The sequence below is a fragment of the Paramormyrops kingsleyae genome, chromosome 19 (genome assembly GCF_048594095.1).
Source record: "Paramormyrops kingsleyae isolate MSU_618 chromosome 19, PKINGS_0.4, whole genome shotgun sequence".
Lineage (NCBI taxonomy): Eukaryota > Metazoa > Chordata > Actinopteri > Osteoglossiformes > Mormyridae > Paramormyrops > Paramormyrops kingsleyae.
In genome coordinates this window covers 11,402,856-11,430,605 of record NC_132815.1, presented here as the reverse complement: position 1 = coordinate 11,430,605, position 27,750 = coordinate 11,402,856, and the positions used below count along the sequence as shown (strand labels likewise).

The 27,750-nt window shown below is 46.1% G+C and overlaps 1 protein-coding gene across 3 annotated transcripts in view; it reads left to right on the top strand.

Moving 5' to 3' along the window:
* Positions 1–2,087: 2,087 nt before the first annotated feature.
* The window catches only part of grm1a (glutamate receptor, metabotropic 1a), a 47,479-nt gene continuing 21,816 nt past the window's right edge, over positions 2,088–27,750 (top strand). For 2 of the 3 annotated variants that reach the window (XM_023837174.2, XM_023837191.2), the window contains exons 1-3: positions 2,088–3,605; positions 4,620–5,465; positions 10,106–10,355. In XM_023837174.2, the coding sequence (XP_023692942.2) occupies positions 4,754–5,465; positions 10,106–10,355 (962 nt within the window). In that variant the 5' untranslated portion in view covers positions 2,088–3,605; positions 4,620–4,753. The remainder of the gene's footprint in view (positions 3,606–4,619; positions 5,466–10,105; positions 10,356–27,750) is intronic. The other variant, XM_023837183.2, reaches the window with a different exon arrangement.

Genomic DNA, 27,750 nt, shown 5'->3' with positions numbered 1-27,750 from the left:
AACTGTATGTACATTTATCCTTGTCTATATCTAGACTCTATTATCTATGTCCATGATCTGACATCCAGATCTATATGTAAGGAAGATGATAAGTTGTATCCTATATATAAGTTGTATATATCTATCCTGTGTTCCTTCCTCTGTTTTCAGATTAGAAGTGTGAATGTCATTTATTCTCATGCACCGCTGTGCTGACGACTGGTGAGCTTTCACAAACACATTTGCGTGGCCTGAAATTCATTTGGCCCGTCATCTGACCACCGGCACACATTTATCACAGTTGGGCTTGAGATCTTCAGGAATATTAAACACCAAGGGAGGGACGGAGGTAGCGGCAGACAGGGGATCGAAACACCATGACCGGGAATTACCTAAGTGCATCTCTGGACACTGACTGAGATGGATGAGACTGCATAAAACACTGATATTTTGCCAGGTTCCACCGCTCCTGTCACCCCCCACTGGCCTCGGGTAAGTGTTTATGCAGAAGGCTGTATTTATCCCAGACGGGGGCGATCATGGGCGGCCATATTGAGGGGTTGAAAAGGCAGTGGGGGGGGGGGGGGACTGGATACCATCGGCCGCAGCTGGTCTGCTCTCCGAGCGCTCGGAGCGAAACGACGTCGGAAGTGTGACGTCCGGGCGAGATGCGGAGGCGTGATGTCTGTCTGCAGAAGGATGGGTGAAACTCCACCGTGCTCCATCCAAAAGGCATAAATCGGTGTTTAATCCCATTATTTAAGCACCTATCTCACTACACCTTTCCTTAAATGACTTATAGTGTCATATCGTATGTGTTATGTAATTCGGTTTATTGCTGGGGCAGTTAGGCATGTTTTGAGATCAGCATGAAGCCCCCCCTCCCTCCCCCCAGCAAACATTTCATTAGATTTCACGAGTTTGTTCTTCATTCTGCATGCTGTTGTTTTTGTTGCCTTGGTGTGCTGTGCACGGTGCGGCTGTCCAACATTTCTTGCGGCTACAACAGGGACGGCCATCTCAGCTCATTGTTTTTAAAGTGACAGTTGCCATTTTCCGAGGGCCTCGGTGATGGTGCAGGTATGGAGGTGAACATCCAGCAAGGTCAGCGTGCCTGAAGCCCCACCCGCACGTCCCGAACGTGACACGTGGACGTGCCGAACTTCGGGTCACTCTTGTCTCCTTGCCATCGAGTTACGCTCCTCACCCATTTTTCTTTCCTCTTTATTTGTTTTTTTTGTCTTTTTTTGAGGCACTGAGTAGTCACAGCATAGTGGGCATGCTGTCAGAGTAACAGCGTCTGGCACCCGTGCTTAATCACCGACATGACAACAGAGACCCGGTGTGGGAGGGGCCACGATAAGGCCGTCATGGAGGGGGGGTGCTTGATGTGTCAGCCCTACCTTTGCCGGCACACACGCCCTGGCGACCCCCCCAGGCTCTGATCTGGAGCGTCTGGCTGCCTCCCTTGGCCTGCACTTCATCTCGCCACCGCCATCGTCACCAGCTCTCCTACCGCCCCCCCCCCCCCCCGCGTCTCTCCGTACCCCAGTATCAGTGCACACTCTCTCTTTCTTTCCGTTTTGTTTTTTTAATCCCTCACCACGACTGTCCTGTGTCCCCAGCACATTAGCATAGTGGCATGAATCATACGGGAGAGGCTGAGTCTCTCTGTCTTCTGAGAGAGGATTCAAAGCCTTGGGCTTGGCGTTCGTCTCTCCGTCTGCCGGGGAACAGCACACCCCCCCCCCCCCCCCACTGCAGGAAATACTTTGTTTTTTTCCCATCTGAGATATTTCAACTGTAAAGTCGTACTTTACACCTCTTACCTCCCCCCAGCATGACCCCCCCCCCCACCACCACCACCCTGAAGGACGTGGGATGGTGTTTCACAAGCAAGCAAACGGGGTGCACGAACGGGAAATGCACGCCTCAGCGCAGTCTCCGGGGGGCACGTTGGCGGCGTGGTTACAGGCATCCCTCGGACAGGTGGGGGAAGGCTACCAGCGCATAGGTGACTTTACGCTGTCCGTGTGTGTGTTTGTGGGGGTTGGAGGGGCTCTGCTAATTTCCACATGGGTGGTTCAGGTCCCACAGCAACAAATCGATGGCGTCAGCTAAGATGGAGCATGTACTCTGGCGTATGAGAATGTAACTGTCATTGTAGGGTGGGGGGTGGTTGTTCAGGGTTGTGTGTCTCTTGCCAGTATAGTGAAGTGGGGGTGGATTCTTTTCCGCCCATCAGGTGCAGCAGGGATGGGGCACCGTGTGTTGCAGGATAAAAAATGAGTGGATCGGTGGGGGTGTGAAATCAGAGGAACACATGCCTGCTACCCTCTGCTTCCGGGCGGGCGGGCGGGCGGGCAAACGGGACGGGTGGTTTGCAGGTAGCTGAGAGAGGCAGCACTGGCAGCATCTGCGTTTTCGGAGGAACCGTGGAAAGACAAAAGGAAATGTGTGTCGGGGCTCTGGTCAGAATGAGAATGCTGCCCCCACCCCAATACACCCAGAGAAGGTGTCTTGTGGGGACAGATACAAGTCATCTTCACTGGGAACGATTCAATTAAGAGTACAAAAGAATGTTTTCTTTTGCATAACTTCAGTCCAATCAATACAAGTGATTTCTTTTTTTATATATATATAATCTAACATTCACTATTTTTGCTCCTATATTTATATAAGTATACTAATAACATAAGTACGCTAATATATAACAAAATATACACATTTAATATCATTTCCACCTCTTCTCCTGGTGAGGGTTTAATAGTTTAATATATACACATGCACAATATAATGTAAATGTCTGCTTGGGAGTTTTAAACTAATACACTAGTGGCTGAGGGAAGTGGATCTAGTATTTAAGGACTGAGCCTTTGCTCCGATAAGTCTCATTTAATCCCCCAGCAACGCTGCACCTCTCCTCGCTTATCATTAAGGTCGGAATTATAGAGCTGACAGGCCTGAGAGGGGCCCGAGTCAGACTGGATAGAGGGAGGTTTTGCATAGAGCCCCACAAATCACCGTATCAGGTCCCTCTCGAGTTTTTAATCCCTACAGGAAAATACAGGACGGCTCCGTGTCACCGCAGTATAACGTTGAATTCTCTTTAAAAGGTTTTACTTTCGCCGACGATAAAGTCGGTGGGGCCAAAGAGGTTGTTGCAGCAAGACCATATTGGTGGGGTGAATTTACGGTAATAGATCGTCTCGCAATTTCGCAGACGACCACCAACCTAACTATTCTGCAGAGCTGGCTATCACGCATGAGATTCGCCGAGATCCGAGGGGCCTTTTGTCTTAGCGGACCTGTAGCCTCCGCTTTCCCATTTCACCCGCGCACACTTGGCAGGAGTCTCCGGCTTTTAATTGCTCTCCTCTTCATAGAGATGTACGCACGTCCTTCCTTTATATCGGGGACACTCTGCAGTTTCTGTGACCCGATTTTTCTGATGTAGTGATTTACTGACAAAGGAGGGGGGCACTCGCGTTCTCACTGTGGAGAGGAAAAAAAAAGAAAAAAGAGAAATCATCCACTCATCCAGCGGCAGAAACGGCAGAAAGTGTCTTAGACAAGGACTGGGCGCTCCAGAAGACGGAGAAGCGGGCGATGTCTCTCCGATGCAGGTATGTCCAAGTTCATGCACCGGCTCAGAAACGCACGTCTCCTCGGCGCGATAACACGCACCGATCTGGCAGCATTTCACTGCCTGGACGGACCGCTCCACGCTGGTATCGCAGATATTTATTATTTCCTCGACTGTGATCAATCAAGCCGCCACGGACTGCAAATGGTGCCACTGAATTACGGGAAGTGGAAATTGATCACTATTGTTTGATGGGTTGGCTCAGCGCTGTTAACACACATTATCGTAACGCGTGCTTGATTCATTTCATCGAGATGACGGATTTAAATATATTGTTCAGTCAAAAAAAATGCGTTTTGTGATCAGCACATTTCCAGTGTTTGACGATAGCAACAGTGGTGACGACAGACTGGTAACTGTAAATCCGTGCTTACTTTTGACGTGTACATACAGACATTTGATTTTGCTGTATTTAGTTTCGCCCTAAGTAATGCTATTTTTTTTTAAAATTAGGCACGCTTTACCTGTAGTAAGCGGATTTATGCTTATTTGGATCAGTGTTGTGTTTGGCGTCTATACATATCGCTGTCCAGCGTGCTGAAACCTGCCTTTCATATACTCATTCGAGCAAGCAAAAGGAGAACGACATCATTACGATTTCTCCTAAAATACCTAGTAATCACTGCGTTTTTTAAGTATTAGATAGTAGTGAAGTGTGCCTTGATACACGTTTTAAGCTGTTTCAAACGTGATTTACAAATAAAAATACAACATAAATCCATCCATACCAGACAGCTAATACCATTTATACGTTAAAATGCTGCATTATAAATGAAGTTTAACTTTGGTGCCAAGCGATTATTAGCTTTGTTGAATATTCATCGTGCATGTTTTCGACCAACACGCTTGACTAGAAAGAAAAGTCTAAGTTTTATATTTTAAGACGTGTACGTCGTATTTTTCATTTAATATTACTGTAACGTCTGTTAAATCTGTATACATTCATGTACTATTCTTTTCCGTTTTCAGAATGCTAATACCGTCTTTTTTTCAGCAGGTATTTTAAAACTTTGGGAGATTCTTTTTGCAAAGCATGGTTACTTCGAATCTGGATCTAAAGTAAAACGACCTTGATAATCAGCTTCGGCAAACGGATGTTATGCAAATTTAGATAAAAGCCTTGAAGCAATGTGGAGTATTAAAATGAATCTGATAACATTGATTTTGTTTCCTGCTGTATGCTTTGATATATATGCTTGCGCCAGTAACATACATGAAAGGTCAGTGGTGCCTAGATCCGTGTCCCGATCCGTAGCAAGAATGAATGGAGATATAATTATCGGAGCCCTTTTTTCCGTCCATCATCAACCGTCAGCCGAGAAGGTTGCCGAGAGAAAATGCGGGGAAGTCCGGGAACAGTACGGCATCCAAAGGGTGGAAGCGATGTTTCATACTCTGGACCGTATCAATTCGGATCCGAACCTCCTACCTAACATCAGCTTGGGCTGTGAGATTAGGGACTCCTGTTGGCATTCATCTGTGGCACTGGAACAAAGTATCGAATTTATACGGGATTCGCTCGTTTCTGAACGGGACGACAAGGACGGCTCCAAGACATGCGTAGACGGGACGCCTCTGAAAGATCTTCCGGCGTCCAAGAAGCCCATAGCCGGGGTGATCGGTCCCGGCTCCAGTTCGGTGGCCATCCAAGTTCAAAATCTGCTGCAGCTTTTCAACATCCCCCAGATCGCCTATTCGGCGACCAGCATCGACCTCAGCGATAAAACCCTCTTCAAATATTTTTTGAGAGTCGTGCCCTCGGACACCCTTCAGGCGAGGGCGCTTGTGGACATAGTCAAGCGCTACAACTGGACATACGTATCTGCTGTCCATACCGAAGGTAAGACGCCGCGGAAATTCCAACGCATTGCCGAGGCATGATCACGTCTGAGACATGACTAACTTTTATTGAAGTCTAATAGGATGCACAGGGTGTATGTCAGGAATAAACTGGGGTAGGATGAATCAAGTCGTTGTTGATCGATGAGGATGCATCGCTGTTTATACTCAGCATGACGGGTTTGGTTACACACCCGCCGTTGTGGCTTCATTCAAAAACATCTAAACGCCCATGTGTGACCAGATGCCTGTCACTAAATTTTTTCTTACCGCTCCCTAGACGAGTCAGTGTTACAAAACTGATAACTTTTTCGTTTTATGACGTTGCCTATACAGATCCAGTGATGGTTTTTCGAGGAATCCACGGTGCACTTGTAACGATATTTAATCTAAAATCACTGGAGGATTAGATAATTACTTTACACAGTAGATTCCATTTTTACCTCTTACTTTTAAACTCACCCTGTATCAATGTACGATGTGTTACACATAATTTTAGCGTTATAGAGCTCTTTCATATTTAAGTTCATGCTACGTACATTGTCATCAGACATAAAACACATTTCTCACACTTAAAACGTTACAGATAGACTGTGAAATAGGCGTGAGACACACCTACAGTAAGCCCGCTTTCAAAGCTTGAATGTTGCACATGGAACCAGCGGTCTTGTGAGGTATATGTGGCTCAGGGTAAAACTTTTCTAAGGCGCAGCCACTGTAGGTGAGCAGAACGTCCCTGATCTTAAAACTGGTCTCCTCAAATAACCTTCATCTCTCTAACGCAAGGGAATTAAGCGTATTAAGCTGTTACATGAGTTATAATTATTCATTTTAATTAGGCGAAATGGGGGAAAAATGGCTAGAGAGCGTAGTTTAACACGTCAGAGTGTGTCAGAGCACCCGATCTGAATACATACTGTATGTATTCAGATCGCCTTGGATACTTGGATTTGGACTAAGTAAGCTACTTAAGACTCAAATATGCTGTATAGTGGACACTGGTCACGAGTACAATGCGCTAAAGTTAATAAAGTAAATACATGTCAAAGACTGATGTGCAATATGGCTGAAAAGAATACTCACAGAACACAGTAAAGTAAGTATAATGAAATACTGTAGACAAATAGGTCTAGATTAATGCTATAGAATACATAATTCAGATAATACATTGATGCCAGTGGACCTGGTATGTATTGGAATAAAATGCTAAATTAATGTCAGTAGTACAGTGGAATGGTCCTTTCGAATATGCATGACAGCAATAATCCGTAGAAGTGAACTAAATAAATACTCCTGCTTAGTATATAGTATAGTGGCGTAAATACTATAGTCATGTTTGTATATAGCACAGTGAATCAACAATCTAGCCTGTTGTGCTGTTGAAGTCACACTCCAGCTGGGGTGGGAAACGTGCTCCTCTGGTGGGTAACTGCATTTCAGGCGCTCCGTTTAGACATGCTAGGCGAGGCGAGGACTAACAACGCAGACATTTCAGGAAACAGTCTCTGTTCAGTGATCCAACAAACAGGATTGCAACACAAAAGACTATGCCTTCTCCTATTTATGTTATTACTACATAATTGCTTCTAATCCGCCCACAAAACAGACTAAAATATCATGGCTTTTACCGGCTCAGTGTGTTGATTGTGTTTTTACAGCCTTAACACAAGATGAGGCGTGTTCTGTATGGAGCGCGCATTTATTCACACTTACATCGGCTCCTGTAACAGAGAGTAGGTTTCTCACGATTATGTTTCATTCCCACTTCTCACCGCGGCCGTCCCTGCCCCGTCTCCAGCACAGCATCAGCCTGCACCGTGCGCTTAGCCTATGTGCTGGCTGCTGTTCAATAATGTTCATCTAAATATAGCTGACAAGCTGTGTGGCTTCAAGTGCTCCGGCGTCTGCCGGCCGCGTATCAGCCAGCGGAGCCCGTTACGCAGGTGTGACCGCCGGACACCCCTTTTCTCCGAGAAAAACGACAATCCGCCCCAAAAGGCATCATTCTTTGATATATATTTCTAAAGTTCTCGCACGTCGTGTAGGAGCCGCGGACATTGAACATAGTGTCTGTTGATTCGCACTCCGGGGAACCAAATCATGGATTTAATCAGCCGTCACAGGTCTCTCGCACAATGTTTAATTCGATGCTAATTTTATTCCATTAAAAATAATGAGGGAAGTCCATTTCTGCATTTGCATAGCTGAGAAGACCTTAATTAATTTATTAACTCTCTCGGTCCGCGGTTTTCGGGAACTTATTTAATCTGCGGTGAGCGCTGCTCGCCTTTGAAGCCTCCTGGAGTCTGAAGACCTTGGCGCCGCGTTAAAAGGAGCGGGTGGGTGTGTGCTCCACGCCATTAACATGCAGCGTTTAAGGAGCACACAGCATCGAGGAAAAAAGGCATACTGCACGCTAGCCGTGGAGGAGAGGACGCTGGGTACCAGGGAGGGGGATCCAGAGGGAGACCAGCTGAGTGAAGGGGGGGGGGGGGGTGAAACATCAGAGCGATGCTGGGATTTAGAAACCAGTCACAGGCACCAATTTACCACGACCTTGATCTCAGAGGGTCCAGGTTTCAGCAGTGGCAAAGACAAGAGCTCACTATTTGCTATTTGAGAGTTTTCTTCACCTGCCTTTCCGTCTTCGCACGTCTGTTGACATTATCTTGCAGCTATTATAATATGAATAACTGTAACAGCGATACTGACATTTACTGCAGAGTCTGAATGTCTCTGAATAGCGTTGTGATAAAATTGCAGAGCACACTTTCAGCCCAGACACTTAGAGATGGGTCTTGTGCCAGTTGCTCATAGCAACCATGTAAGCCGTCTAAATTGAATAAAATCACCTGAGAACATTAAGACAAATGCTAGGACTTTTGCTAATGAACTGGGCTCTACTTATCAGGGCAAACACGCACAGTACATCACCAGTAAGATGCCACATGAAAGAGGAGCTCTTATATGCCCGAAAACGCATTTGATTTCATTTGACAGTGTTACATAAAATGGGGCATACAAATGAATAGTACTGTGTGAGCCCATCAGCTAGCGGAACTTTGTAAAACGTCCAGTTCCACGAATGGGTAAAGCGGTAAGTCACAGTAAAGCGGCTTTCCTTCTGTTTACCTTCTGTAAAGGTGAATATTTAAATATATTTACATTTCAATGTAGCACACACACGAAAAAGGGAGAGAGTGCACAACAGTGTAATTTCACTGTTTGAGACAGAAAGCTGAGTGCGATTCAAAAGTTGTAACTGTACAAATATTCAGACTGCACAGAAATCAAAGCGAGTGCACCCCCCCCCCCACACACACACAAAACCACAGTGCAATGATAGTGAGCCAAATGTCTGCACCAGAAGAAACACCTTGACATATTTAACAAAAATTTAAATATCTGTAGGCCTTATACAGAAGGTTGTAGCAGAAATGCTCGTAATGGCGTAGTATTGGTTGAATTATTATTAAATTTTTTATCACTGTAGGTTATCGCTTCACCGCCACCGGTTTACCGTCATTGTGCCTTCAGCTTGTGAGCAGCGGTGGTACTCAGCTCCTCGCACTTTCGATGTGGAGATAAGGGAAGGCCCACCAGCGGTCACAACTGCCACTGATGTCCTCACGGGTCCTGTCACTCAGCCGTCAGAGTCAGGGATGTGACAGGCCGTCTCTGGTGCAGCTTCCGCTGACAAGTGCTCGGTCGGGAAAAGGGGCTTGATATTTTGAGGGGGACGACGCGCCGCCGGAAGGTTCGCGGGCAAAATGCATCCAAACGTCTCAGAGCATCCGAGCCGCTTTCCGACGTCTGGAAGCAGGAAAGGTTTCTCTGACACTCCGCCAATTTATGATGTTTGGAATGATACGTTGTGAGTAAAGTCTCAAGTAAATTCCTGCAAATGCTCCTAGTTTTGTAAAAAGGGAAACATGAATTGCGGCATTAAACCATTAGAATCAATCTTGTTATTATCCACTTTAAAAGGCACAGGAAGATGTCACAGCCAGGTCGTTGAACGTATCCAGAACGCTTTGACAATGTTCTTCTGCAGAATATTCTAATGAGGCGATTTCAGCTGTTTCTGTAAGATGTCATACATATTCTTGTTTGGAAATCGAAATCGATGACTACAATTTCTAAATCATGAATGTACTACATATGGAAAACACCATTTCTGTGTTTCAACAAAGATGGCTTGAAAAAACAGTGTACAGTTCACTCAATCCATCCATCATCTAACCACGTATCTAGAGGGTCGGGTGGGGTGGGCGGGGTGGGGGCTGTGGTCTGTCCCAGGCCAAATGGGGCACAAGGCGGGGGTATGCCATAGACAGGGTGCTGGTCTGTCCTAGAGTGCACACACACATAATTTAGAGGCACCAATGTACCCAGTGCCTTGCCTTTGAACTTAGTAGAGAAAGCAGTATAACAGGAGATCAAACATACAGTACACAGGGAGAATATGCAAACCCCTCAATTAAACTCCAAAGGCATAATTGACATTTTTAGAGGTAACTGCCAAAGCACAAAAAACATAAATATTTGACACTGGACAGAGAGACATTTTGCTTTTAATTTCCACATGGCTTTCCTGTTTAAAGATAATAATTCCGCTGAATGTTTCTGCGCTTCACCCAGGCAACTACGGGGAGAGCGGGATGGAGGCATTTAAGGAGATGGCCTCCCAGGAGGGCCTGTGCATCGCCCACTCGGACAAGATCTACAGCAACGCCGGGGAGAAGCACTTCGACCGGCTTCTACGGAAGCTGCGGGAGCGACTGCCCAAGGCGCGCGTGGTCGTCTGCTTCTGCGAGGGCATGACGGTCCGTGGCCTGCTGATGGCCATGCGGCGCCTGGGCGTGGCGGGAGAGTTCCTGCTCATCGGCAGGTGAGGCGCCGGTGTGGCTGCGGAAGGGAGACCGAATTGCGCGCGGGCGAATCCGTACAACCCGCACGTGTGCGTGGTGCTTTCCGTGCATCGCTTCCAGTCCATTTGTTTGTTGATGTCTGTTTTATTCAGGTGGTGTGTCTGTTTTTAATGCCGCCGGAAACTTTCTTGAAAATCCAGTGGAGTGCGCGATTAGCCGAAGGCGCCCCTCCAATCAATTTTCAAAGCGGCATTTCGCGACTGAGCTGAGGCTTCTGATTATGCCGTGGAATCTGCACTGGGTCTCATAAAGCAAATCAGCACATGATGCACGTTCTTCATCTTCGCGGCATGTAAACCCCGTATCCTGTCAGACATATCCGCGCCTCCGTGCGCCTTGGCACAAAACATGCCAGCTCCTTGTTGACGGAAAGCACTCGGCAAAACAAAGCCAATTCCGGCTATGATCCTTTTGGAGGTGGGGGGGGGGGGGGGTCCATTTAAGAAAAAAGGGCAGGAATTGAGTTGACGCTAGCTGAAAGTGCATTTGAATCTGCCTTTTCTAGGATGAGATGCCAAAGGCCATTTAACTAGATCACATTGTGTTTGTTTAGTGAATTTCAAAATCGATGCTTGCAAAATGTGATTAGGAGGGGGTGGAAACATCATAGTTATCTTGTCATCAGTCTTCTAGTCAGAATGCACGGCTGCACTGCACTTTTTTGCGAGGTGCATTGAACACATATAATGCAGCATATAATTGCATCAGCAATTACTAGACATTGTCACTGTCACTATGAAACCAGATTTTCAAGTGCAAAAAATTGTATTGGGTGCTATCAGTGGCTTGATTGAATAGTCAAACTGAAAAAGCCTGTATAGTCTGAAGATGATTCTATTTTTGTGAGGGCAAGGCAGACTTTTCAGACCCTGAAGCTCTTCACACAGCTTATTTTCATACTTTATTTTCTTGTCAAATTCTATGAGCAAATTATCTCAGCATGGTGTGCATTCTTAAATTGGTTTATAAAAATATATTCATACGTTTTTTGTGAATGATAAATCGCCAGCTTTACCGCTGACATCTTCCCAAACAGTTCCTCTCATTTATCTCAGTTTTTGTTGCTCTGAGCATATTGTGCTGAAAAAAATGAATGGATGTCTCCGAGACGTGCTCCAGGGCCCGGCATCAGATTTTGGCTCTCTAGCGCACACAGACACCTCCACAGCTGGCATTTCCATCAACGTGTATGGTTTTGAAATGCAGCGCGGGAAGTCGGGGTTCAGTATTGCCGGGATTGTGGTGGCACAGAGCTGTGGTGAGCTGCCTGTACTTCTGATGGCCCACAGGACAAAACCTACTGCGGCTTCTTCTCCTCCGACCCGCCGAGATCAGCAGCACTGTAAATACTTGCAGGACATCCACATAAATATTCCGATTAATCGCCTGCAGATCACTCCCTCGAGGGAAACGAATGACTAGAAAATGGTGTCAAAACCCTTTATTTATAGATAAACTGTTGGTCAAGAATCAGGAACTGTTTGATATTTATCATTTTCTCCCTAGTTCATTAATATGTATGAAGACAAAAACGAAGAAGGAATGAACACTGATTTTAGACAACAGAGTACTGCTTAGTATTATGCAGTACAGTCTAGCATTGTGTGGTATTGATGAAGAGTTTTAATGCAGCGGCATGATCCATATGACAACATTAACAGTGCCTGCAGACTGGCGACATTCCCGGCATTCCGAATCTTCCCAGAGATACCTCTCAGGTCCCACATTTTAACAAGCCCTCCTCTGTTGCCCCTCATTTCAGTGCCCCCCTAAAAATGAACATGGAAAGTGCAGAGTGCCGGCACACAGAGGACCGCCGGCATCCTAATCGCAAATCCGTACGCTCCGAGCAGCTTTCGGAGCACACTGTTTAGCATCGGAGCTCCCCGGAGATCCCCTGGAGACGCGACTCCTTCGCGACGAGGGATGCCAGACCTAGATTCCGGCTCAGTGTGCCCCAGCTGCCCGTGGGTGTGAGGAGGGTTGGCTCTCGTGAGGAGGAGTGCCAGGGCAGGACGGAAAGGCTGCGGCTCTCCGTGCAGGATGCTGAAGAATCCCGTTCTTACACCCGCAGATGTTTCCACTTGTATCTATTTTTGCAGTCCTGTGTTTTACCGGAGCCACCCAGGTTAAGCACTTTACTCGAGGGTACTATATCGGGCCCCCTCCTGGGGCTGCTAGCTACCAGATAGTTCCTGACCTCCATTCTCCCAGCATTCCCTGCAGGAGTATTTTTTCTGTTAATATCTGGAAGTTGTTCTGCTTAACAGTGCCCCGTTCTCCGAGTGCGTGGGGCTGACAAGCGGCTTGGGAGTTGTGAATATGAAAGGATGGCGATGATTTAGTGTCAGATAGTTAACTGCGGGCAGGCCAGTTGGGGTCGGAATTGATGGCGGCTGGCAGTTGTTTTCAGACTGATCTGTGGAATCCAGCATTTAGCACATTCACTCCCATCCATCTCCCACACAGCTCAGGTGGGTCTGGCCAGAGAAAGCTGCTCCTGATGCCTTCCCCGGCGTACCGCGGTGCCACTGCCGCGTATTACTATCGCACACATGCACCAGTTCACAAAGCGAGGCACACCTTCAGATCGAGTAGATGAAAAAGGTCTGGGAATCTGTTGCCACCCGACATCCTTGTTTCCATGACAACCCAAGAGCAAAAAAACTTGATTCAGTGGTCGCGGCTAAGGCGCCTGTAATTGTTTGTTTGCAGTTCAGTCACATAGGTCCGAATTAACTATGCATGAAGGTGCTGCTTTCCTTTTTGACAAAGCCGGGCGCGTGGCAAAGGTGGACACTGCATCCAGATTATCTCACTTCGGGTAGGCGAATTAGAAATGCCTTTGGTTCCTCCAATCACGTGTTGCCCAACTTAAATATGAACTTCGCCAGCACGTCATGTCATTTTTTTAAAAAAACCATTCAAACATTTTTAGGAATTATTAATGAACTATGTATAGTGAAGCCTTTATAGAATGTTTCTGTTGCCAACATCAATGTCATAAATGTAAGCCTAACTGTAACTGTACCACCTGCAGTTCAGGCTCGGTGATCCACCTGAAGCTCCGCAGGTTTGGGCCTGGCCAGTACTTGCGTGGGAGACCAACTAGGAAAGCTGGGTTGCTGCTGGAAGAGGTGTTGGTGTAGCCCATCCTGTGGTCTGTGTAGACCCCAATGCCTCAATGCAGCGATGGGGATACAGTGCTGCATCACTAGCCGGGAACAGATCCGTATTCAAAGATGACTACTGAATGTGCATCAAACCATAATAAAGTGAAGATCATCTGTATAAATTGGTGAGCACTGTAAGCTTATTTGGACAAATATGTCGGCTTTGAAAGTGAATGAATCCTATGTCTGTGGACTTTTCATCGCTCTGTGTCAGGCAGGCCCACATCACATGGGCAACGCCAAACGCGGGTCACGTGCTGAAATCAGTTACCTGAACTTGGGCCTGTTACTTGAGCAGAATGAGTGGGACAGCATGGACCTGGCTGTACTCGCGGGTCAGCCGGTTGGCTGACAGGCACGCGGCTGTGGGCCAGAACATGCGCTGAGAGGCACAGAACCTCTCCAGAACACCTGGCAGGGTGCTGCACAGCTCTCAAGGTGCCATGGCACTCCTAATCTGTGACAGATTAAGATCCGCCACATCAGGAGGCTTGATACCACAGCACAACCAACACCGAAACACCCGGTGACAACTTTATTAGATACACCCGCCCGTCAATGCAAACAGCCTGCTCCAACAAACAGCCAATCATGTGGCTGCGCCTGAATACATACAGCACACAGTCAAGAGGTTCAGTTCCTGTAAGGCTAAAAATTAGAATGGCTAAGAGGCAATTTTTAAACGTGGCATCGTATTTGGTGCCAGACATGGTGGTTCCAGCATCTCAGAAATAGCCGCCCTCCTGGGATTTTCACACGCCGTAGTGACTGGAGTTTACAGAGAATGGTGCAATAAACAAAACAAACAACAAAAAAAAACATCCAGTCAGAGGCAGTTTGCACCTTGCTAATGAGAGAGGCCAGAGGAGAATGGCCAGATTTGTTAGAGTTAACAGGGAGACCATGTCTGTCAAAATAACAGCTCAGTAAGTACAATACTGGTGTGCAGAAAGGCAGCTCTGAACCACTCTGTAATACACACACACACACACACACACACATGCACACACAAACACACATAAACAACACACACACACATATATATATACAACACACACACGCACACACACATATGTATAGGATATATATTTCACACATATAGGAAACCACTGTGATCTTGAATATGTGATTACGGATGTATTGATACTGTATTTGCGAGCGTTTAAATGCCAAACTGGAGAAGCCTTACACGAGCACATTCACAAGCGCCCTTCTCGTCACAATGCACTAAGCGGCTGATTACATAATCGAACTCACAATATTCTGGTGCGTCTATCCTGGTGTCAGGAGGTGAGTCTGTCGGCTCCAGCCACCTGCCACTGCCTGCCTGCCACAGCTCGGAGCCAAGGTGTGAGAAAGGACTTCACAGTTTCCTGCATCATTTTCTTGCCTGTTAGTGCGACGGATCAGACGTGAGCTCACTGCGAGCTTCCTGCGCGACCAGTGCTGTACTTATACCCTTAAGCAAAGGGCTGAACTCGGAAACAGCTCACTTTGTGAACTGTATGAGCGCATTTAAAATTTCGGTTAAGTCGAACGTAGCTTTATTGTCTGGTGAAATCTGCGAGGCAGTTTTCGTGAAAATGTCTGACGAGGTGCCTTTCAGCAGGATTGTTTAGGTGAATTATCGTCTGCGTGCCAGTCTTAATTACCGTCTCCTCAGCCTGGTTTAGGAACATGCAGACAGCGTGACTGTGAAATATGGCCGTACACCACTGTAACAAGGCCACTAGGCATTGCTTTTATTATATTGTAATTAACTTAAACAGCCCATTTAATTATAGAATTACTTTCCCTGGATGCAACATTTTGCGATAAAGAGAGTTGTCTGGAGAGGCATGTCTGGTATTAAGTGAGCTCCTCTTTCTTGCTGTTTATTACCGCGGTAACTATGGTCGCTTTGGGCAGACATTGGATGGGCACTCTCTCCCCACGGACTAGGTGGCAAGGCATCACTGACCTTTCGCCAGGAGGTAAAGCCTGGGAGAAAATTCTGGGATTAAAACTTTGGGTCCAACCATGGCAGACAGTTTGGTTACAGTGTTGTTTCACAATTCGGTTTCTGTTTATGTCAGAACAAACATGCAATAGTGGTCATTTGATCATGCCTGGGATATGAATGGCATTGAAAGGATAACGATGGCAGAACCCCCCCTCCCCCCCCCCCAAATAATCGAAACCAGCCAATACAACCTTCTGGACCCCCGTAAATGGGGAGATGGGGTGGAAACTTGACAATGGTCTAGGAACATCAGACTTTTTTGACCTACAGCTGAAAGCACTCAACAGAGCCCTGTTCTGCACCCAACCATGCAGAACCTTCCCAACAGTCTCAATTTGAAAATGTCTAATTAAAAACGTCAGGTGTTCATAGCCCTTGCTGGATTTCAGCCATACCTACCTGTCCCAGCTCACATCGTTGTAAACTCAATAAGGTCGAATGTGCTGGAAATCTTGAAGGTAGAGAGTGTCTTTTGGACTTGAGATAACCGGATGATACAGAAGTAGGTGAGGTTTTGCCAAACCGGTAACGTATATAGATGTAGGTAATGATATGGAATTGTTTTACCCCTTACAGTTGACATACTTGTGGAGAATAAGAGGCATTTCCGGGGATGAGGGAATTCCCAGGCTGTTGACTGTCAGACGGGGCTAATCGGCTTCCCATCTTGTTGTTCCACAGTTTTCCCGGGGCGGTGGGGGAGGGAACCTCGGACAGGCTCAGCTGCTTTCTAGGACAAGCGGAGGGTGACGTTTGGTGCTGGACGCCCTCCAGGCTCCATGGCGCTTGTCCTATTACAGAATCTCGTATGGCTGAAGGTTGCATGCATGCTAAAGGGCTTCCTGTTAGCAGGTCAGGAGCTTCTCTTACACCTGTCACGTGCACTTTGTTGCATTATGGCATTTAGCGACTGGTGGTTTTGCGCAGGATTAATCTGCACGGTGGGCTAATTCGTTTGGCAGCCTGGCGACACGCACGGAAAAATTCCCAGGCACCTGGAACCTGCCTCCCTTCTACCGCGCGAGGTTAAGTGTGGCAACTGTAATCTAATTTTTAAATAAAAAAATTAAACACGCCGCACATCTCCAGGGAGCTCAAACTCTACACGAGTGGGAATTAGTGTCAGATCAACAGCAGCGGCAGCTAAATCCAAAGTCTGCCCGTCACATGGGCCGCGGAGGGCAAGCCATGCAGACGGAAGCCAATCACGACGCTGGATGATGAAAGACTGGAGTGTGGTGGCTTCGAAGCCCCGGTATCATTGGAGTGAGCAGCCAAGCGGAGGGGTTCAGAATAAGAGTTTAGTCTGGCTTCTCCAGTCCCCGTCCTCACATCTGAACAGATTTATGCTCTTTCTGTGAAGCATTAAAACCCAGGAACACAGTTACAGCCCCTGCTTTCCACTGCTGTTAGCCCTGCTTCATCCCTAACCACAGCGCGGTTCTGGTCGGGTTCTGGCTGCTGTATGTGGTTCTGTCTTGGCTCCCGGTCACCGCAACGCCAAATGGATGGTCAAACTCCCGCCTCGCTCTAACATGGACCCTTCTGGTAGCATAAATTATTTATATATTGTAAACTTACATAAGGTCTAGATACAAAGTGAATGCATAATGGTTTATCAGTTTACATCAATGAATATTTACTGAATTTATGCAGGTTAATAAGAACTATTTATGTGTATCCCGAATGCATTATTGCAACCTTTCTTGAATTACCATTGTCCTTTTAGTGCAACAGGAATTTTGAATTTTCAGTAGCTAAATCAGCATGTCAGTTGCCTGCAGTTAATACCAGACAATGAACCTGGGTTAGAGAGGCAAATTTCTATTTGCTCTGCTTAGACAGTAAGTAAAGTAACAGACAATGGCCCTATATTCTCCTTAATTATCTGCTTCTGTTGATACACTTATAGAGATAATGCATTGTGATAAGGAATAGCGCCCCCTATATGGTGCCTGAGGCATTGCGTCTGCTGTGGGACTGCCAGAGAAGAAGGTCACAGAAATCACATTATCCGGAAACCCTGGGAATTCTGAGAAGCAAGCTACTAAGAAGATTACGGTACTGAATATATATGAACCTAAATTCCACCTACTTTATGAGCACATTTATGACTTCAGCACGCAAAGTGACTTACAGATTAAGAGCAAACAGGTTCTAGTAAGTCCCGGCAGTCATCTTGCCTTCCTCCCCCAACCTAACATGATGTTTGCAGACTCGGCTAAGAAGATAAAGCCCCCAGCTGTGACACTGGAGCTCAGCCATATTTTGGTCTTTCTGGCCAAGTTTTATCCAGCATGGATCAAATGATACTGTCTCATTGTCACAATCCCGGGATATATGGGTCTAGAATGTACTACCAGTGGAATAGGAGCTACTTCCACTGAGGGCCTGAGTGTTAGGAAGTGTCTGAAGGATCCAGATCAGACCACAGCACCCTTTGCAGGGCACTTCGCAGGTGTTTGTGCAGGCTGGAGTCGCCTGGGGCCACCGGAGCTCATGTGCAGAGACCATTTGCCTGGAGGCTCTTATTAATTAGTAAGTTTGCATAACATATATTTTTCATCCAAGCTAACGCTACCTGGACATTCCCGCTGACCACTCTCCCGCCTCACGAAGCGAGATCGAAAACCCACTTTAAAATGCTCCTACCGCATTGTTTTGTAGGTAATGACCATCACAAGAAGGTCATTTCTTCCAGAAAGTTCTTGCTTGTGTTTTTTTTTTTTTTTTTTCTTTCATGGAATCTGCTAGGGGAGGAAAAAAAGTATGGTTCTTGATTAGAGTTTTGCATGGTAGTTCAGTTTAATTAAAAACAGTTGAGGAATTTGTCTTCAGTGACCCACTTTGAATTATTTCAGCAAGATATGCAAATTCAATCAGTCAGGAATTCATAATCAGTTTTAATGATGTGCGTGTGCTTGCTCTCACAGATGTGCCTGTTTTTTTGTAGAATATATAATTTAAAGTTCGTTGTTGATGACCTCCAAGCAGCTTATAACTGCTAAGACATTTAATTTTCTTATGGCAGACACATTAAATTACCTTGTTCTTACACATGTACATATTTCAGATTTCCAACCACTTATCCACTTATCCAGTATGGTGGCACAGTGAGGTGGGGGGGGGGGGGCTATCCCAGGATGCATTGGGCACAGTGAAGCGGGGTCCTATCCCAGGATACACTGGATACAGTGCAGAGGACACCCTTGGTGGGATATCTGTCGTTTACAGGACACACACTCACAAACACAATCACACCTCGGGTGATTCAGAAACACCAACTTATCTAACTGCACATTTTTGGACTGAAGTACAAAACCATCCCAAACAGAGCAGGTTCTGGGATGTATTTAACAAATATTGAGGTACATTGTTCAGAGCACTAAGAATATGTTCTATAATATTTTATTAAAACTTAGTTACATCATTTGCAATGTTCTCCTCTAAGTAATGAAGAATGGTACAATGTGAGGACTGTGTTTTAAATCCCTCGCGTGAGCAAGGAAGCCTCATAGTCGATTGTTTTATTTTGTAGAGACTGTGAGGCTTTGGGAGGAAAAGTGATGAAATGACAGGTAGTGAACAGGTGTTTCCTGCCTGAAAGCCTTGCAGTAGTGCTTGCTCGTGGCTCAAAAACATGCCCCAGCTGCAGTGCAGTCTTGCAGAGAACTTGATATGGTGTGAGGTTACCTGAGTGACTCTGTTGTATTTGTGCTTTCCTGGTATACAGAACAGAAGGAGATTGGTTGCAACCTTGCTAACAAGCCCGACTTGGGTGTTTGCCTGCTCCTCGGATATAAGGGCGAAAGAAATCAGAGGAGGACATTCAAGACCTTGCTTCCTATTTGGGTGTTTAATCTAAGGGCTGGTAAATCCTTAACCATCCATCTCAGGACTGACCCTGGGCTCACTGGAGGCAGTTGGGAAAAAGAGGATGTTGGCACAACTGGACAATATTATGAATAGATCTGCCCATCCTCTCCAGGGGGCGCTATTTTGGAGCACCTTTGGCCACTGGCTCATTCCACCACGGTGAGCTACAAAGCCCTACTGGGGATTCTTCTTACCTGCTGCCATCAGATGTTACAACATCTCCTCTCAACATGCCCCCCCACCAGCCATAACAGGAAGCAATCCATCTTTGCCATAATTTAAGTCCAGTGCTATCTGTTTTTTCATTTCATTTATACACATATACCATCACTAATGTATCATTATATATTATTTCCTAACTTCAATGATATTCCATAGCATTCTGTTTTTCCTGATTCTGTTTGTGTATTGAGTACTTATTAATTTGGTTGCACTATGTTTTCTTGCTTTCACTGTGTACTGTCTGTGCACTTTGTCTGTTTTGCACTAAAGGTATTTTCTTCTTTGATCCACGTACCTCACTGCTGTATGTACAAGAATTTCCCCCTGGGGTCAATAAAGTTCATCTAATCTCATCTAATCAAATTTAATGAATGGAGGTAAAGCTAAGAATCTTCAAGAATTTCCCCTTGGGATCAGTTAAGTTTTATCTTATCTCTTATCCTATTCTGGACCTTGTGTAGAGACATGCTTTCTTCATTTGTTTACATTTGGGGCCCTGAATCAGTACCCGGCATCTGGGAACATTGTCCTGTCTATTCCCCTGGTGAGCTGTGCGTTTGGACCACGTCCCCCCCCCCCCGCGCCCCCCCCGCCAGGCGTGAGTTGAGGAATATGGTTCTGCTCATCCTTGTAGGGTGCCCTTCAATAGAGCAGGAACCTTCCGGATTCTCTGCACCAGCCTTGGTGAAAGCGGTGACATCCTTTTTGAAGGCCCGTGTGGAGAGGAGTGTCTGCAGCGTCGGCTATTCCCCTGCACCTTGGAGCATCAGCCTCGACTTTCCGTTTTAAACATGCGTATTGTTTTATGTGGTTGCCGTGGCGACCCCGCGTGAGATCCATGCAGCTAATGGCGACGCCCCCGAAAGCCTCGGTCTTCCTAGACACGCAGCTGATGTGGTGTGAGCTTTTGTTTCCCCTATTTTGTTGTGGGGTGCCGCCCCCCCCCTCCACCCCCCCAGCTGCTTTATCAGGTATACCCACACACCCATATGTGACATATACACACAGACACATAAAAGCACATACTTACAAACAAATGGACACACACTCAGTCGCTCTCTCTCTCTCTGTCTGAGCCCCCCCCCCCCATGCTGTTCTGCGCTTCCAGGCCTGTGATTTACTACTATTTCTGTCTGCCTCCCACAGCGACGCCCTCCCAGTTTCCCAACATGCACTCTGCCTGTTCCAGGGGAACTAACAGAATGTCTTCGGTCCTTCCCCCCCCCTCCCCGAAATTCCAACTCTCGTCACTGAAGGACAACGCAGGTCATGCTAGGAGAGCCTGGATGGTGGGGGGGGATGCTGGTGAAGGGGTCTGTTCAGTTGCATGATGTGGGACATTAAGCTACTGTGGCTTTATGGCTTCATAGAGGATTCTCAGGCCCAAACCACACCTCTGCTGCATGAAGAAAACGTTTGCGAAAGCAGGTGTAAGAATGATGTGGTTCTGTATCGGGGGGGGGGGGGGGGAGCTCTCTGGACCTGTTCTGGGAGCCTTGTTCCACACAGCATTGTCCATTATGCATGGCGGCATAGAAAAGGCCAAAGGAGCAATTGCCAAGGTTGCATAGGTTTGGTTTCAACATTGGCAGGGACCAAATCAGTGCCGAAGCCCCCACCCCCCTAAACACGCGGTACTCTTACAATATTGGTAGGGATATGTCCATATCATCCATACCCAAATCTATGCCTTTGGGAATCTCTCTTGTCTTTCATTGCTGAACTCCAAACTGCGACATCCTGATTAAGCTAGGAGACCCAAGTTGTCCGCAGCGTCTTGGGTGATCATGTGCGACGTTAATTTGAGCTAAAAGCACCGATATTCACCAGAATGTCAACAGGAGGTTCGTTTAGCACGCTCCCCTCCTGTTGTCATCGACGCCAGCATTATCATCATGGCTGTTGTCATCATGGCTGTTGTCCTCTCTGTCACTGGCGTCATCGCTCGGTTGCCGTTTCACATGTCACCCTCGTCCTTGACGCGCATTTTGTTTTCGTCGCTGTTGTCAGCGCTGACGCAAAAATGGAAGGGTGGCACACATTTCTGCACATGGACAGGTCAGCAGCCATCAGAAAGGGGGGTTGGGGGTCAAAGGTCACTTCACCCATTAATGCAGCTCTGCTTGGGTTGCCCAGTGTGAGAAATGCACAGGGAGGGTATCGGTCTCATCCATTTCCTGTTAGCTGTCAGGTTGGAGGCAGCAGCTTCATGGGTCTCAACAGACTAATGTAAACAGCGGCTCTCCCACATTAACTGGAACCGCGTATGTTGGAGGGAGTTACCGTCGGTGTTCAGATTTAACACGGTTCTTTTCTGGCTTGGACGGGAGGACACTGAGCCACTGTGAAATAAAACGAAATGATACTTTATTTTCCATTTGTAGATTTATGAGAACAGGTACATTGGCATATGCTAGTTTTGACATATCCCATCTTGCTGTCCATTTTAAGACATAAACATATATAGAGCTGAGGGTGAAGTTGTTGAGCACAGGGTCAGTTGCTCAACCAGTGTCCCTGGAGCATTTTTCATGCGGCATGCGACTGCCTGAAAAATGAGTGGGTGCACTTTGTAGAGATCAGCCTGTTACTGTCTGCAGCCCAGGATGGAAATGTCAAACGCTCGTGTCCGGTCGTGTGGAAAAGTGCATGGTCAGCTGATGTGCTGACATCATCAGCTCGGCATCTGGACGTCTCCGAGAGGTGAGGGCCTCCCGTGTGCATGCACTACGGCTGGTGTTTGCGCACGTCCAGGCGCTCCAAGCCACACACTAAGACACACGCCATCTAAGGATTCCCATCTCCTAGCGGGACCAACATCACTTACCAACGAGGTCGTGGCACACTTCTCCAGAAGGAGCACAACACATAAAATGATAAAAATAACACTGAAGTATTTTCATCAGCACCATTAGCAATATGAGTGTTATAACTAAAAGGATGTTTGGCTTTTTAAGATGCAGTTTTCCGACGGGAAACTCTACCTCCCAGGAGGTTCAGGTCTCTCTGTGTCCTGATTGCTTGCCAGTGAAATGTTTTGGAGTTTTTAAGCGCCTTCACGCTGAGAAGCCTTTCGCATAATCATTTTGATTGTTGCGTAATAGTCAGCACCAGTTAGACTGACGTGTATCCATTAGTGTCAGTTTGAGAGTGAAAGCTGGAGACTGAAATGCAGTCGGACACGTTGTAACCAGTCGCCTGAAACTGACACCAGCAAACTGCTGCCTCACAGTCACTTTTTAAACCTTTGAGAAGCCTGTTAAAATAAAAAATAAATCTGTCACTCATTTTCTGAGTCACTCAGAATTGAGGCCAGACGGAATTATAATTTTCCTGATTATTTTTTCACTGTGTGTGTGCTGCCGATACAGTGCATCATTGCTTTGGACTGAGTGTGTGTGCTGGTGATACAGTGTATTATAGCCTTGGACTGTGTGTGTGCTGGTGATACAGTGTATTATAGCCTTGGACTGTGTGTGTTCTGGTGATACAGTGTATCATAGCCTTGGACTGTGTGTGTGCTGGTGATACAGTGTATTTTAGCCTTGGACTGTGTGTGTTCTGGTGATACAGTGTATCATAGCCTTGGACTGTGTGTGTGCTGGTGATACAGTGTATTATAGCCTTGGACTGTGTGTGTGCTGGTGATACAGTGTATTTTAGCCTTGGACTGTGTGTGTTCTGGTGATACAGTGTATCATAGCCTAGTACTGTGTGTGTGCTGGTGATACAGTGTATTTTAGCCTTGGACTGTGTGTGTGCTGGTGATACAGTGTATTTTAGCCTTGGACTGTGTGTGTGTGCTGGTGATACAGTGTATCATAGCCTTGGACTATGTGTGTGCTGGTGATACAGTGTATTATAGCCTTGGACTGTGTGTGTGCTGGTGATACAGTGTATTTTAGCCTTGGACTGTGTGTGTGCTGGTGATACAGTGTATTTTAGCCTTGGACTGTGTGTGTGTGCTGGTGATACAGTGTATCATAGCCTTGGACTATGTGTGTGCTGGTGATACAGTGTATTATAGCCTTGGACTGTGTGTGTGCTGGTGATACAGTGTATTTTAGCCTTGGACTGTGTGTGTGCTGGTGATACAGTGTATTTTAGCCTTGGACTGTGTGTGTGCTGGTGATACAGTGTATTTTAGCCTTGGACTGTGTGTGTGCTGGTGATACAGTGTATTTTAGCCTTGGACTGTGTGTGTGTGCTGGTGATACAGTGTATCATAGCCTTGGACTATGTGTGTGCTGGTGATACAGTGTATTATAGCCTTGGACTGTGTGTGTGCTGGTGATACAGTGTATTTTAGCCTTGGACTGTGTGTGTGCTGGTGATACAGTGTATTTTAGCCTTGGACTGTGTGTGTGTGCTGGTGATACAGTGTATCATAGCCTTGGACTATGTGTGTGCTGGTGATACAGTGTATTTTAGCCTTGGACTGTGTGTGTGCTGGTGATACAGTGTATTTTAGCCTTGGACTGTGTGTGTGCTGGTGATACAGTGTATTATAGCCTTGGACTGTGTGTGTGCTGGTGATACAGTGTATTTTAGCCTTGGACTGTGTGTGTGCTGGTGATACAGTGTATTTTAGCCTTGGACTGTGTGTGTTCTGGTGATACAGTGTACAGTATCATAGCCTTGTACTGTGTGTGTGTGCTGGTGATACAGTGTATCATAGCCTTGTACTGTGTGTGTTCTGGTGATACAGTGTATTTTAGCCTTGGACTGTGTGTGTGTGCTGGTGATACAGTGTATTTTAGCCTTGGACTGTGTGTGTTCTGGTGATACAGTGTATCATAGCCTTGGACTGTGTGTGTGTGCTGGTGATACAGTGTATCATAGCCTTGTACTGTGTGTGTGCTGGTGATACAGTGTATCATAGCCTTGGACTGTGTGTGTTCTGGTGATACAGTGTATTTTAGCCTTGGACTGTGTGTGTGCTGGTGATACAGTGTATTTTAGCCTTGGACTCTGTGTGTGTGCTGGTGATACAGTGTATCATAGCCTTGGACTGTGTGTGTTCTGGTGATACAGTGTATTTTAGCCTTGGACTGTGTGTGTGTGCTGGTGATACAGTGTATTTTAGCCTTGGACTGTGTGTGCTGGTGATACAGTGTATCATAGCCTTGGACTGTGTGTGTTCTGGTGATACAGTGTATTTTAGCCTTGGACTGTGTGTGTGCTGGTGATACAGTGTATTTTAGCCTTGGACTGTGTGTGTGTGCTGGTGATACAGTGTATTTTAGCCTTGGACTCTGTGTGTGTGCTGGTGATACAGTGTATTTTAGCCTTGGACTGTGTGTGTGCTGGTGATACAGTGTATTTTAGCCTTGGACTGTGTGTGTGCTGGTGATACAGTGTATTTTAGCCTTGGACTGTGTGTGTGCTGGTGATACAGTGTATCATAGCCTTGTACTGTGTGTGTGCTGGTGATACAGTGTATTTTAGCCTTGGACTGTGTGTGTGCTGGTGATACAGTGTATCATAGCCTTGTACTGTGTGTGTGCTGGTGATACAGTGTATTTTAGCCTTGGACTGTGTGTGCTGCTAATCCTGGGTTTTATAGCCAGTAATTGATGTGTACAGTGCTTCATAATGGTGCTGGCAGGAACAGAAGCTTGATTGTTTGCTGATGTCCACTTAGAGCTCCCTAAGCCTTGTCCTGGAAGGTCAGTGCATTAGCAGGTTCTCATGTTATTTCAATAAACTAACTAATTGAGCTTTTGCTCATAGCGTTTACAGTATTTTCACACACTGTGGCCTTACTGAACCATTACTGGACCCCAATTACCTTCCAAAGCAGACATTATTATCCAAACATACATAGTTTGTGTTTATACTGTTTGCAGCTTGACTGACGTGATTCTCCTTAGCGTACAAGTGCAGGTAACTACAGTTCTGTAAGCAGACCTCCACCCACAGCCTGTCACCCTGTAGGGGAGCCTCTGGTCGCCATTCTCCTGGACAGGTGATGTCATCAAAGCGACCGATCCAACCCTGAGTGCATCTATAACTTCACACCTTATCTGGAGGTAGCAGAGCTCTTTATGCAAGAGCCAGAGACATAAAAGTTCTTAACTTTCCATTTCCTGTGGGATTTTCCTCAATTTTTCCACAATCCCAGTGACGGACCAACAATTCTTAAATAATCCTTAAAATTTTGTATGTTGACATTTTGTGATGACCTGTTTCTGCTTGAACTGACCCCAAATGACACCTTTGTATACAAACAGGTACAGTATACAGAAAACCTTAAACACACCTCCGTGTTATTAGGTACACTTGGGTAGTACCTGGTAAGATCCACTTTTGCCTCCAGAGTTGCTTCAAGGGTAGATGAGTTGTGTGTTCAGAGAAACCCTTCTGAACACCACTGTTGTAATGAGCTGTTATATTTGCATTTGTGGCCTTCCTGTTAGCTTTAACGAGTCTGGCCAGCTTCTTCTCGTAGTAACAATGTGTTTTTGGTCACAGAAAAGTCAGAAAAGAAAATAACTGGATGTCTTATGTGTTAGATTCCCTCGTTGTAGGAGGTGAAATGGACTGCTGCTCCTAACACTCAGTCCTGGGTCAGCCTTACTTGTCCTCTGAGGTGGTTCTGAAATGCCTCTGTTGGCTAGCAGGTTTACATAGGGCTTCACGAATGCTGTGCAAAACCCACCCCTTTTGGACCATGTGATGTGTGCAACCAATAGGAAATATGTAGTAATAAAATATGCACACCTCCCATGAGCACTGCAGTCTACCACAGTATGCATGCATGTAGATATGGGCAAGGGAGATACAGGTCAAGATGAAGCTAAAATGCTTCAAATGGGTTCTGGTTTGAAGCTCAGGAAAAGTTGCATTTCGAAGAACTGTCAGCACCTAAATGAGCTGTAGAAACAGGAAATGTGTACCACCACTGGCTATATAAGATCCTTTTAGATAAATTATATGAATGCTGCCTTTAGTAGTGGCCTGGCATATGGCTTGTGAGATGAGTTATTTTAAGAGTGTTAAGTGTGCTTGGGACCAGGTGAAAACAGAGTTCACCTGGAATGAAGATGAATATCATAAATAATAATGGCCCGGACACTCTGAGCTCTTCACTTTATACATTAGTTATGTCCATTGTAAATAGCAGCCAAAGCTGAAGAAGTGAATTGGAACCACATTTCTGGTACTGAAATGCTTCCCTTGCTGTTCAACATCGATTGTTCATTAGTCTCATAATGCATCAGAAGCAAAACATCTGGCAATGGACAGATCGATAGAATTAAAGGGTGACTGTCATGGGAAAGAAGTGCGATTTGTTCCTTGTCTGCAGTAACTAATTAACATCTTATTACTAATTAATAAACATCTCATTACTGGCACTACAGGGGCTTAGAATTGATGTATTGTTTAAGAGGTGCTTTTAAGCTGTACCACTGTCTTAAACTGAGGCCCCTGCTGGGCAGTTGGTCAGGTACTAAGAAACAGTGGGCAGACTGACTCAGATCAGGGTTTGAATCTGATCTTTGTGATCTGCCAAAGGTGCCTGAGAGCCCCCTGGTGGCGAAACAGATTCGGTATCCACTTGCCAGCTAAACTATTTCGAATCATTAATATGATGAGTGATTCCTAAGGCTGTATTGAGAACCCCCCCAGCCATTCCATATATTACACCCCAATGTCAATTCTGGGCCTAAATTATCTTATTGGTTTAATCTGGGGGTGGAATTAGAGGACTACATGGGATGGTTATGGTTAGTCAAAGAGAGCTTCGGGATTCACCAGTCTAGGTTATCTATGGTGGAGTGGCATCCCATCCAAGGTGTTCCTCTGCCCTCTGTTTGTGTCTCCTGGGATAGGCTCTGGATAAGCATGTATCAGTAACAGATGTATGAACCAAGTTAGGCTGGATGCCCACTAATAAGCTGCTTCATTCCCCCATCTAGCATCTGCAAGTGGCTGGTTATAGAGAGCGAGCATCTCGTCATGTTCTCCTACCCAGACTTATGGGTGTGCTGTGAATAAAGCAGGGGTCATCGGTCCCTGGTAGGAGTTTGGCGGAGATGACCAATGACCTGGCTGGAAAATGGCAGAAATAGCTTTATA